This window comes from Micromys minutus (assembly GCF_963924665.1).
Source record: "Micromys minutus genome assembly, chromosome: 7".
Classification (NCBI taxonomy): domain Eukaryota; kingdom Metazoa; phylum Chordata; class Mammalia; order Rodentia; family Muridae; genus Micromys; species Micromys minutus.
The window spans coordinates 51,507,582-51,521,024 of NC_137976.1; the positions used below are offsets into that span (position 1 = coordinate 51,507,582).

Consider the following 13,443-nt stretch of genomic DNA (forward strand, 5'->3'; position numbering starts at 1 on the left):
ATTGGGATGTAAAAGAGAATGAATGAATGAATGAATGAATATGAACAAACAAGCAAACAAATACTAAATAAAGTAGAAAGGGGTTTTATGCCTGTTGTTGGGGCTTTTGTTGTTGGCTCTTAGAGGGAACATTGTCAGCTCAGATGGGAAACTTTCATTGAACTCTTCATATGGATTTATATGTAGACCTACAGGTTTTTAAAGGGAGATAGTTAATAGTGTGATTTCTTAGGACTTTTAAGGGCATCCTTACTTTTATTACCTCAAAAAATAAAGAAAACTGTCAAAAACAGCACAAATCGCTATATAGGGTCTGGGATGACTCACTTATACCTAGTTCAGTAAGTGAAATATTCTGGTAGAAGGAAACTAAGAGTATATGAATAAAAATGGCCAATAAGCTTGCTTCTCCTATTAAGTTTCTTCTAAGTATTAAATCTAGTAGATTGTATCAAATACAGTATGTCTGGCTGGCTTCCTTTTGAGTTTTCCTTTTCTGGTTGCTATTGGAAAAAGGTAGGCTTTACTGTGCTTCCCAGATTGAGGATACAATCTGTTGTGATGGGCAGCGCATATCTCTCTCTGTGTGTATGTGTGTGTGTGTGTGTTTTAATTGTAACTTCCTCCAAAACGTGTCAAGAAGAATTGTAGAAAACCTTCTCCAGGTTGAGGAGGAGAAAGTGAAGTGCCAATTTCTGCCATGTTTGACAAAAGTTTTTAGAAGTATGCCTGTTTTTTGGCCTGGAACATCATTTGAGAAGACAGTTACTTCTTAGCCTGTGTGGGAAGGTAAAGAGATGACTGGGTGTTGCGCATGACTGAAAAGTATGGCCACATTGGAGTCCTGTCTGGGATCCTGCGCTCAGCTCAGGCTGCTCCCCACAAAACCAGAAGACTTCCTGGAAATCAAAAATATTTTTCATAACAGAGCTGCAAAATCTCACTTTGTATGATTCTTTTTAAAACTTAAACAATGAATTATTGAAGTATAGAATTCTATAAACATGACCGAATGAAAGTTATTTTTAATTGTCTACAATAACTTTAAAATTCTAAAAAACAAATCTAGAGAAAAATCCAGAAAATCACTATTTCCCCATGCAATCTGTCCACTGAGTGCAAGACTGACTACGCAGCTCAGGTAAGTGACAGTTTATATCCTGCTTACTCCATATGCGTGCGTGTTTCCTAGACACAGCACTAACTTAGCCCAGATTGGCATTGCAAATGAAATCAACAGTATGAAGTTTTGGTAGGAAGTCTGTTTCCTTTGTATGTAAGCTGAGAATTCAGCCCCTCTCACAACACTTCACTCTTACCCTGCCAACCTCTGACTTCCTGCTTTTCTGCCTGGCCATTTTGACCAGGACTTTGTCTTTGTCTTTGAAATTATTGCTGGACTTAAGCCCCAACTTCAAAGCTTTTTCTTGTTTTTCAAAGAACTCTTTATCTTTTTCTCTCTTCATTATATCTAATAAGATGTAAGATATGATATAAGATATATATATGATATATATTATATATAAGATATATGATTTATTATATATAATATGACATGTCTCCATATATATTTTCTATATCACACATATTATGGATAAAATATATATTATATAAGATGTAATGATTTAAGATATATATTATATATAAGATCTGATATATATGCTGTATAATATTTCATATAATATATATGATATCTCTCTATATATATTATGTATATGGTTTTACACATAAGATATATATATATATATATATGATACATATATAATATATTTTATATAATGATGATAGACAGACAGACAGACAGACAGACAGACAGACGGGTAGATAGTCATTCACTAAGCAAGAGTCTTGGAGGGCATAGACTTTTGTTCATGTCAAGCTCCTAAATACAATACGTTTCATATAGCAAACACTGAATATTGTTCTCTTCCCAAACCAGCAGATGATTTAAACATTAAGTATGTATGTTGTGATAGACTTTAAATCAACACAATTAGTTCTTATAACAACATCACGAGAGAGGTGCCAACATTACAGTTAATTATAGAAAAGTAAAAGGAAGCTACAAGAGGTTAAGTAAGTTACCCAATGCCATAGTAAAATGTCACAGGAGGAATTTAATGCTGTCTAGTTCTAGGACAAGCCCATACCCACTACTCTAAGCCAATTAAGCTTACTTTTGCTTAAAATATCTTTCTTTTTAAAACTCTTTTGTGTATCTTGATAATTATTAATGAAATTAATAACTTTAAAATTACCAAGAAATTTAATAAATTAATACATTTAAAATTACCATGGCTATGAACTTTGGCTTATTGGGATTCATTTTGTAACCCCAATTTAAAAGTTGGAATTTCACTATTGGTACAAATTTTTCCTGCCTAAGATTATTAAAGTTTTATTTATATTTTAAAAGATACATAAATTTTACTCTATTTAAAAATTAATTTTATTATTGTGTGAGCACAGATATTATGCACAATTCTACTACTTGAAGACAATACAGGCTCATGCTATTTTGTTCAAGCATGTTTTAAACATTGAGATTCATCAGCTTATCAAATTTAAAAATGCCTAACTTTTGTGAAGTATAAATTCATGTAAACATATCCATGGGGGGAAATTACATTAGTTTATGATGAACTGAAGACTAGAAAAGACTCCACATATCAGAAAATAATACAAGGACTACAGTCTCCGTATGGAAAGACTGATTAGTTCTCCCTAGAGTAGTTTAGAAGTGGGACGTATCAGTTGCACTTGGTCTTGAGAATTGATGAGCATACATTCAAATGACTTAACTTTGAGTGTCTTCTGTTTACATTGAAAAATTTAGAAGTCACAAGTAGCATGAGTTACAATGCACAAAAGACTTCTGATAGGCACAGGTAAGTATGCACAGATGTAAAGTATATCTGAATGCCAAATAAGGAAAAAGGTAACACTGGTATATGTTTTACTCATTCTGAAAAGAATATTGAAGTGTGTGTGCGTGTGTGTGTGTGTGTGTGTGTGTGTGTGTGTGTGTGCATATGCACCCATGCATGTCTGTTGTTATTCTCCTCTTATTTTAAAAAAGAATTTTTAAAGTCATAAGGCAAACTGGGCCAAGATTAAAGTGATTGCTTGCAGTCTACTTATTGAATAGATTCTACAATCCTGAGAGAAGGGAGAGAAAACTTGCTTGGGTTTTTTAAGAGTCTCTGATGAAGCCTAGATGTTTTCATCTACCTTGTCAGGTGGGAGTTTTAACTTTTAGAACTATAGATAAGCCTTAGGGGAACAAAGAAAGTAAACAAAAGCCCAGAGCCAGAACTTTACCTGATTACCATTGAATGACACACAGTACCATAGTTACCTTTCTGTCCCGATACCACAATTCCCAAATTTTTTGTGTTCTTGGCGTCATAAAAGCTTATCTGTGTGCTGACTCTACATTCTTCCTCTCCTCTCATATCTCACATAACTGATGCCTTAGAACTAGATCCAACCACTCTGGTGTATTACTAACTACAGAGAACTACTAACCCTCTATAGAATCATGTATGACTGGACACTCAGGAGTAGCTTCTCTGGAAGGATGGGTACAGAAACAAGCCTACCTTTTGGATGCTACTGTGAAAATACTATTTTGTTTGGGGTTTGAATTTCTACTCTTAGGAGTTGACTTTCTTTTAATCATAGTAAGAAATGAAGTAGACTGATTAGGAATATGTCAGGTAGAGAGTTTGCCAGGCCCTGGATTTGAGTTCCCAGCACCATACATACATACACATATACACACACACATATACACACATACATATATAGATACGCATACATACATACATACATACATACATATACACATAATCACAAATACATAATACACACATATACACACATACATACATAATACACACAAACATACATATACACATATACACACATATATACATACACACATATACACATGTATACACACATACATACATGCATAAATACACACATAAACACACACAAATACACACATATATAATACACACATACATATATCCATACAGACACACATGCATACACATAGAGAAATACATGCACAAAAATAAATCCAATTTAATAATCTAATTTTATGTATTTATTGTCTCCCATGCCAGAAATGACTGATATCTTAGACAAGCTATATAGGTTGTAATTGTTTTCTTTCTGTTTTCAGTATAGGAGGAGGTGGGACATTAGCTTTTGATGATTGTGTAGACTAAATGTATATATAAAGTTTAAGAGGTTTCCAGAGTGTTGGTGAAGTGGCAAGGTGGTTAATTGCACTGGGGGTTCTTCCAAAGATACTGAGTTCAATCCCCAGTAAACACATGATGACTCACAACCATCTATGTGATCTGATGCCCTTTTTTGGCATGCAGATGTACATGCAGATAGAGCACTCATCTACATAAATTAAATAAATAGGTTTTTAATAAAAGGTTTCTGGAGCAGTTGACCCACTTTGACTTTTGTCTTTTATCTTTGGATCATCTTTCCTTTCAAATAAAAATACCAGCTTTCCTGTTACTGGTTGAAAGCCTGCATTCCCTTTTAGCGTCTAAAGCAGTGGATTCCCTTGGCTAATAATCCTCCTTTTCTGGGTGTCTGCTTTTTCTGTATAATGCTGTTTACAATACACATATCCTTTTGGCCAGAGGTATAGAAGTATTGTGGAGGGTCTCGTTTTATCTAGAAAAGTAATGAGGAAAAAAGTAGATACTTTTCTTTCTTTGGGCATATTTTTTTGTCTTAGAAAGAGAATGTTAATTCACAAAATCTGCAAGTTAGAGTAAAGCCAAGGACATTAAACTCCACTTGGTTAAGTACTCAGAAGACTACATGTGGTTCTTTTGATAGTGTGTGAAGTATGTTACAATACATATCAGATCTTCCACACAGCCTGCAATGAGAAGGGGCAAGCACAGTTGCCCCTGCTATTATCTCTAGATTAGAAAACTGAAGCAGAGGAGGGAAATCTAATTTGTCTGAGCTTGAATGCCTAGTTGGTGGAAAAGTCAGAGTCAGGGTAAATGGTAGAGTTGCTTAGTCCTAAGCCTCCCAGGGCAGGCAAGAGCACAGTAACGGCATGTTTTGGGCATCACTAAGACCCTGTGGCAGCTGCCTTTGACATCTCTTCTTAATTAAATAAGATTTGTTACTCTTTGAAAAATGTAAGTGCATAACAGATTCTTTTCTCTTTCAAAGGCTCGGAAAACAAGGGACAAGGGTAGAGGGATAATTTGGTTCATTATCCTGACATCAAAAATGATGTGCACGTGTTTGGCATTTTAATATAATTTAAAATATGAAACAATGTGAATGACAAAGGAAAATATGGATCCCGGGGATAGCCAAAAGCCAGCCCAAGCTCCAATTTGACATCTGGTGTACAGCTCAAGGAAAAGATGGTCTGAGGCACAAAAGGGCCATACTCGAGTACGATGCTAAGCACTCCTCACTGTTTCGCCTTGAGCTTTTTCGGTAACGATGCTCAATATTCAAGAAAGATGAAACTAAAAAGAAAAAGGGAAGTGCACCCAGCCCAGTGGTGATTGGTAGAGTAATTGTGGGCATGGCCCCAGGATGATAGCAGCTTCTATTTAATCAATGTTGACAAGGCTGGGGAGAGCTGGGCAGGTCCCAAGAGGTAATGTTTTACTCAGAAATCCACTCAACCTAATTTCAGTAATGTAGGGCTGTGGAGGGACCTGGAGAAGAGCCAAGAATCGGGGCCATTAGAGCTCCATGTGGGCGACGGCAGCTGGGAACACCGCCATCCCTCTAACAGCATTGCAACCCGGCTGCCTGACTGGGCACGCAAGCAGCCGCTGCCGCATATGCTCCCGGTGTTTGCTCGTCAACAGAAGGAAGGGGCAGACATACTAGTCTCACTCACCCTTTCGAGGAAATGAATGAAACCCCTCAAAAGCGGGAACTGCTTCCAGAATCTTCTGCAGCAAGTATAGGGGAGTCAGGTTAGCACACACCTCGAATGACCATGGTCAAATTGTTCACTCCAATCTCTTTTGTAGTTTTGTCTCTCATTTATGACTTCCATTATACCGTACAAGTGGATACAGGGATATTTTACCCCTTTATTGTTAATTAATTAATTTATTTTATTGTTCGTGCATTTATTGTGACTTTAAGCACTTTAAAGAATGGTAGTCATAGAGTTAGGGGTGTCGCTAAGTGGCAGATCACTTGTCTAGCAGGCCTAGCATGTACCAAGCTCTGGTCAATAATGAATGAACATTGGGAAAAGAGTTGTGTGGGGAGGGCATGGTAGTCATGGTTACAAGTGTCGGAAACTAGGAAGGTCTTCTTTTAATATATGAGATTCTTTGATAACATCCAACTTGGCAAATTTAAGAAAAATTGACTCAAGAGAAATGATGCTAAAATCTTACAGTTATCCCCCCTCTATCCACCCCCACAATGCGCAATGAACAACACATCATATAGTCCCAGAAGATAGACATTCTCAACTTGAGTTTCATTGTAATCACTGCTAATCTACTCCTAATTCATAGACCAGAACACAGTCCAGTCCCTTTCATTAGTGATTAATGAATGGATGACCACATTTTCCTTCATTTTGAAGTGTCTTTTAGCTTTGAAGCATGAATAATATATGACTTTATTGTCTAAGATATTGACTTTCTCTTTTAAGTTAACACATAAATAAATGATAAAATTAAGAGGCTTCCTGCAAGCATGATGCTTTCTAAGAGGTCTTAGGGTATAAAAGAACAAGGTTTTGCAAATGCTAAAATGCTGGAGAGGCAAGTTACAGATATTTGTTATATCCTAAAACCATCTATCTATCTTATCTCAACATTCCTATTATAACTAGGTAGCCCTCGAATTACTTAGATATGGCATAAGAAGAAAGTAGAATTAAATGTTATTTAACTTCCCGGCTTAAGCTTTACCTGTGGATATAATTGTTTGCTCTTGAAAAGATGACCATGTCTTATTTGAAAGTTCTATCAATCTCATCTTTAAGAAAACATGAATATGCTTTTCTTCTTAATGCAAGCCACTAAAACACATCAGCAGTCTTCATGAGAGGACCAGAATTGGGGAGCTAATTTTGATATGGTCACAATCAACTTGGAGACACAGCATCCAGTCACATGATACACCCATCTACCTACCCACGCCACACACAAATACATGTATATATTGTCAAAGTATTTCAGCTTGGCTGATATAAAAAATATATTGCAAATTGGGTGTCTTTTAGGAAACAGATTTACTTCTCACTATGAGTGCTCAGTGATCCATTTTTAAAGGACCCTTTGCCAAATCACGAATGTTCCATCTTCATGTTATAATCATGCTATACCATAAAGACTCTACCTCTTAATCCTATTAAAAGTAACACCCAGGATCAAGATTTCTAGATACAAATTTGGGGCAACTCAAACATTTATACCACAGGTGCTGTAATTTTCCCCTATAATATCTTAACCAAAATATCAATATTAATATTTTGTGCTTATATGATTAAAAGTGGCATCCAGAGACAAATAGCTGAGGAACATGGTGCTCTACTCCTTTAACTTACGTGTCTTCTGCTTTATTCAGAATCCCACATCAGACTCATTTGTCAGGTCTGAGCCCTGTTACCTCTGTTCCCTTGTTAGATGTCTCTTGGCATTTTGTGACCTCAGTCCTTTAACTTCTTCAGGCTCTTAAGTAACAAATGTCACAGAGGGAGGGTGATGCTCTACATGAGGAATGTAGTTATTTATGCTAATTGAACTGTGGTAATTGGAGTGACCAGCTGGCCTCAGCCATTCATGTCTTTCACATTTACCAACATAATCAAAGTTTGTTTTTTTTTTCTCAAAATACCAAAGATTACACATTAACTCATCTCTAACATTTTCAAATTGAATAATTAGCACCAGAATGTGCCAAGGTCAGCTTTCATATTTCCAAACGCTAATCAGGGTTCTCCCTGCCATTCTGAGCCAATTTTTGCAAATCCAACATCTAGACTTTTATTGACACTGAATATCTACAAACTTATGTCACAGTTCCCACTGAGTCCATCCATCCTGATCTGGGTAGGTTGAGAACAGAGAATGTGATATCAGAAAGGAGGTTTGAATGGGCTCTCTGACATGGTGCCACTTACCATGTATAAACTTGTATAAATTATTTATCTTTTGCCTTAGATTTCCCATATGTAACATAAGGTGGTTAAAGAAATCAAAAGGATAGACATGACACAATGTAAGTTTACTTAAAAGTATCAACAGCAGCTAAGAAGGTACTGAGCAACATACCTTAACCAAGGCCCAGGACTGCCATGATTTACAGTTGCTTCCAGAAGGAAACACAAAATTGTAGATCCACAACTGAATGGCCAATGTGATTTGTTATCTGTAAGACTTGTTTGTGGTTAGCATTCGTGAGGACGAACATGTTAATAACACAGAAAACTTCTTTCCTGCATGTATGATCAAATGGATCTACTCCAAATGACAGAGATTCTAACAAGTTCTTTTCTGCCTGGTGTTAAAGTCTTTCACAGGCCACATCTAATGTTTGTAAAAGTGGATCCTATTGGAGTAGGTGACACTCATGTCTGACTACGGCTTCTTTCATTGGTATGTAGGGCTTTCTTTAGCAATATTATGGCTTCTTCTTAGTTGACCTCACATGGAGTCCATTGATCCTGATGTGGGTAAGATGAGGGACTGGAACTTTCCAGTGTTTCTTCTTTCTGATCATTATTTTTCTTTGCATAATTTCCTATGGGTGTATAGGTAAACCTCAAACTAAAAAAACAGAACAAAGCAAACAAAACAATACAAACCTAACCATTCTGCTCAATATTCAGGTAGGAAAATCATTCAGACTTCAAGCAAAATGAGACACAAAGAATTCACTTTATGTGTTCCTCTGAGTTAAGTTTCAGCTAAATAAGATTCACATCAATTCTCACTTTCTGATGTTTCAATTCTGGAGTCTTAATCAACAGAAATCTTAGTGTTTTAGGGAGCCAAAAGCTTCTAGACTCTAGCCACTGGTTTTCGAGCGCTCAGGTGGTAAATTAGGCATTTTCCTGGCTTCTGCTGCTCAAGTTGGTTCCACTGATAAGACGAGAAGACCCAGGCTTCAGTCCTGGCTTGGATCCCAGCAACGCCTATGGGTTATGGAGCAATGCTTTCGGCACTTACATTTCCTCATGTACGGAATGAAGACACTTACTCGTTTCACCCAACACTTATCGAGAGCTTCCCCGTATTATGTCTGTGCTGCCCCAGGGATAAAAAGGGAGCAAATGTAGGGACAAAATTGGGCATTTTTTATTTAGACAAGGAGTTTATATCAAAGTTGTTATGTTAAAGGTCCCATCACCGATCACATTCTGCAGCTGTAAATATTTCTTTCTGTTCAATAAGTGTAATGAAAGATTTCAGTTACGATGGGATTTTTAGTACTGTTTTCACCATCTCCTCAACACATAGAAGATGAGTTTGGCCATACCACAAACATTCATGACATTACCCCAAGCAGTTCCCAAACACCCTGCTTTTTCTGCTTTGCATGATTCCCTGTCATAAACTAAAACTGAGGCTACACGTTCTATCTGAAAAATCAGTGAACTTAGGGGTGGTGTTGGTTTGGGGGATAAGATGTCTGATAAGTTGACACCAAGTTACTTTAGGGAAAATGGATTTTGTTTAGACAGGTTGGTATATTAGTAAAATGTCTCGTGGCATATAATCTGTTGGCTGAAGTCTCTAGGAAAAGTCTTGGAGTTAGGGGAATCAACCTTCACAGAGATACAAATCTACCTGTGAAGCAAAGCAATGCTATTGTCACTGGTGTGTGGATTCCCTTGGAGCGTACTCAGCTGCCAGAGACTGTAAACCACCTCGGTGCTTTAAAGCAGTTGGTTATTTATCTCCTCAATGAAAAGGATGATAGAAAGGTGTTCAAGTGTGGTACACCCTATGCCGTGGTGACTTTTCTTTCTGTTCCACCATATTTAGTGTCTTCGCGGCCATAAGATAGGTGCCACGTTTCCAGATGTTATTTGGTGCTCGCTATATTGGGGAAAGGAGAGCACCAAGGACAAGACCCAACTCTACCCTCCCCAGGGAGATCGCCTTCCTCCTAATTAAACTGCATTTACTAGTGGCCTAGCTCCAACAGGGGGTCAAAATTCACGTATTTACCTTTCCAAATTTCACATTACTAAAACTCAAAGGTAAGATAAATTGGAACAGATGCTCAATGGGCCGTATGAATTATTTGCTTCAACTATTTTGACGCGAGGCAACAGGAAAACAAGGTTATTGCAGAGCCTCAATTGTGAGGCCGAAAGGTTGATAACCAGAGTGATAGGCTGGAGGTACGGTCAACAAGTGTTCAGTCCCAGGTACCCACGCGGTGGAAATAGAAAACTCACTCCTCGCTGCAAGCAAACAGGAGGGGTGCATGGACGCACTCGTGCACACGCACACACATGCACACGCACACACACGCGTGCACACGCACGCACACACTAAAGAATGTAGTATCTACCGAGTGACGATTTGTTCTTTACTTCCTTGTGTGTTGCTGAGCAGCATTTGGTCTAGGAAATTGTGTTACCGGATATGGATCGTCCCATCATTGTATGCATCCTTATGCAACGCTTTGGAAAGAGGTAATGCCTTGTGCCATTGAACAGATTCCAGAGACAAAATACTAACCTTCTTCTTCTTCCCCCATCTTGTTTTCTTCCCCAGAAGCTGTAGATGAAGCCAAACCTAAGGAAAGTGCCCGACAGGATGAGGGTAAAGAAGACCCTGAGGCTGACCAAGAACATGCCTGAACTTTAAGAAATGGCTTTCCACGTTGCCCCCACCTGAACCCTGTCTCTCCTGCCCTTTCTCCGCTCCACTCTGAAGTTTCCTCTCCTGTCCTGCTCACGTGTGTGAGCCTGTCCTCTCCTACCTAAGAGCCCCCCCCCCTCTGTGTGGCAAACATTAAAAAAAAAAAAAAGCAGGAAAGATCCCAAGTCCAACAGTGTGGCTTAAACATTTGTTTCTTGGTGTTGTTATGGCGAGTTTTTGGTAATGATGATGCAGTCATCTTGGGAAATTCTTGCACTGTACCCCGGTTTTTTGATCTGGTGCGTGTGGCCCTGTGGGAGTCCACTTTCCTCTCTATTTCTCTCTGTTCCAAGTGTGTGTGTGTGCAATGTTCCGTTCTGAGGAGTCCAAAATATTAAGTGAATTAAAAAAAAAAACATTTCTGTTTCCTCATTTTCAATGTGATGGAATGAACAAAAAGGTTAAAAAAAAATCACAAAAACCCGGTTTGTTTTAAAAATAAATAAATAAAGCAAATGTGCCAATTAGTGTAACTTAAGGCTGTGAGGCTCCTTTTTCAATCTGAATATTAATAAATCATGCCAGAAATCAAGTTTGGTGTCTCTGTGTTTCCTTCCTATATCCCTTTGTGCTCTTACTTTCCTTGAACTTTTCCGCTGCTACCAATAACTCTGGGGGAGGCAAGCACAGGCCCTGGCTGCAGTCCCGATGGGATAGTTGCGGTATCACAATAGCCTGCTGGGGATGCTGTGACAAAGAACCACAGTCAGTGTGACTTAAACAACAGACATTCATCATCTCACAGTTATAAAAACGGGGGGGTCTGAAATCAGGATATCGGCCTTGCTGATTCTTTCTGAGGCCGATAAAAATATGGTGTGCAGCAGGGTTCTTACAATGGCTGGTTCTAGATGGCTACCTTTCTCCTACACCTCTTCATATCTTCCTTCTACACACTTCTTTGTGTCCAAGTTTTTCTCTTTTTAGGATGCTGGTCATGTTGGATTAAGTCTACCCTAATCTTCTCATTCTGACTTGACTGTAAAGATTCTATTGTCAAATCATATCCTTTTCTGAGGTCGTAGAGGTTAGAGCTTTAACATAGAAATCTATGGGAGAGGCACACAAATTTCAAGTCTAAGGTTTGCTCTTACCAAAACATGGGTTTTCATGATTCAGAAGAAATTTGGTTTATTGGATTGACAGTACTTTAGGTTTCACTGGGTTAAATATCTCTTAGAAACTCCTAGGCATTTGTTTAGATGATTTATTTTAACCTGAATTGAGAGAGTCAATTCTACCTCCCCCCTAGATGATGACTGTCTACCCCTCATTAATAGTTATAAACATTGCACCAGCTGATACTGATGTGTAATGAAAGGTATGCCTTAGGGCAGTTCAGTTGTTAAAGTACTTGCTTACTAGGCATGAGGACCAGACTTTAATCCCATTTTAAAAACCCAAGCAAGGTGAGACTTGTTTGTGATTTTAATTCACATAAGTGCATCTCTGGGGCTCACTAGATGGTCAGAGTGAGAGCAGCAGGCAGGCAGGCTAGGAGGAGAAAACTAAGTCAAACACAAAGATCTTTACTTGACTACTGAGACTAAATGTAATTTCAATTGGGTGAAAGTTTTAGGAAGGAAACACCTTAACCATTTCGCCATGTATTAAAATGAGTTGCATTTTGACTTCACTCTGGAGTTGAAATTCTTCATGTGAATGACAGTGAAGCAAGAGCTTAGAGAGCAAGCATTATCTCACCAAAGCATCAATTATCAAATAGGACGTAAAATATGAGGAAAGGCTATTCTTAGATTGGATCCATCTCTCATGGAGTGACCAGGAGGATGTTTAGTGCTTTAGAAAGTTCCTACTACCTCGTTTGATTTCCCAGTAAGATCAGTGCTTTAAGCTCCCTCCGACCCCCAGTTTGTACTTCAGATCAACATTGCTATGGCTTTGGCCATATAACCTGTTTATGTATTCCAAATAGGTGCCATCAAATCCACTGCAATCATAGGGGTTTTTGAAAACCCATATTAATATACACTGTTTAGTGGTTTTCATCTTTCTGATAGAATTGGAATTTTTACCTTTCTTATGGTTATTTATTTATATTACGCTCATAAAATATTGGTTCCTTAACAGAATTTTAAAAGTGAGGAAAACACATTAGAGAGTCCGACTTATGTCTTATGACTTATGACATATGTCTTAAAGACGTAGCCTGCACTTTGATACAAAAATATTGACTGGAATTTATACACATCACACTCGAGGTCAGGGTGATAAAGTCATGGAGCATTGAGGATTCAATCTAAAGCAACATAAGTTGTTTACACTACAATATATTTTTACATTACTTTGGAAAAATAAAAACTGGATTGAGAAAGAGTCAAAAAAAAAAAAAAGTCCTCAGCAAAGACAGGTGATCCTTTGGAGGAGTAAGGCGTTCACAGGGCAGCAGACCCAATGTCTCATGCATAGTACAAACATGGTTTTCTCTTTGGGAAATAAATCTTTTGATCAAGCTGTGTTACTTGGCTCTACAATGTAATGTGGATACTCCAGCACTGAT

At 37.9% G+C, this 13,443-nt stretch overlaps 1 protein-coding gene across 1 annotated transcript in view; it reads left to right on the plus strand.

Moving 5' to 3' along the window:
• Positions 1-10,861, plus strand: part of GAP43 (growth associated protein 43) — a gene marked incomplete at its 3' end in the record, with an annotated part of 85,756 nt that extends 74,895 nt beyond the window's left edge. Inside the window, exon 3 of the mRNA XM_080919342.1 lies at positions 10,776-10,861. Within this exon, the coding sequence (XP_080775468.1) occupies positions 10,776-10,861 (86 nt within the window). The remainder of the gene's footprint in view (positions 1-10,775) is intronic.
• Between the last annotated feature and the right edge of the window lie 2,582 nt (positions 10,862-13,443).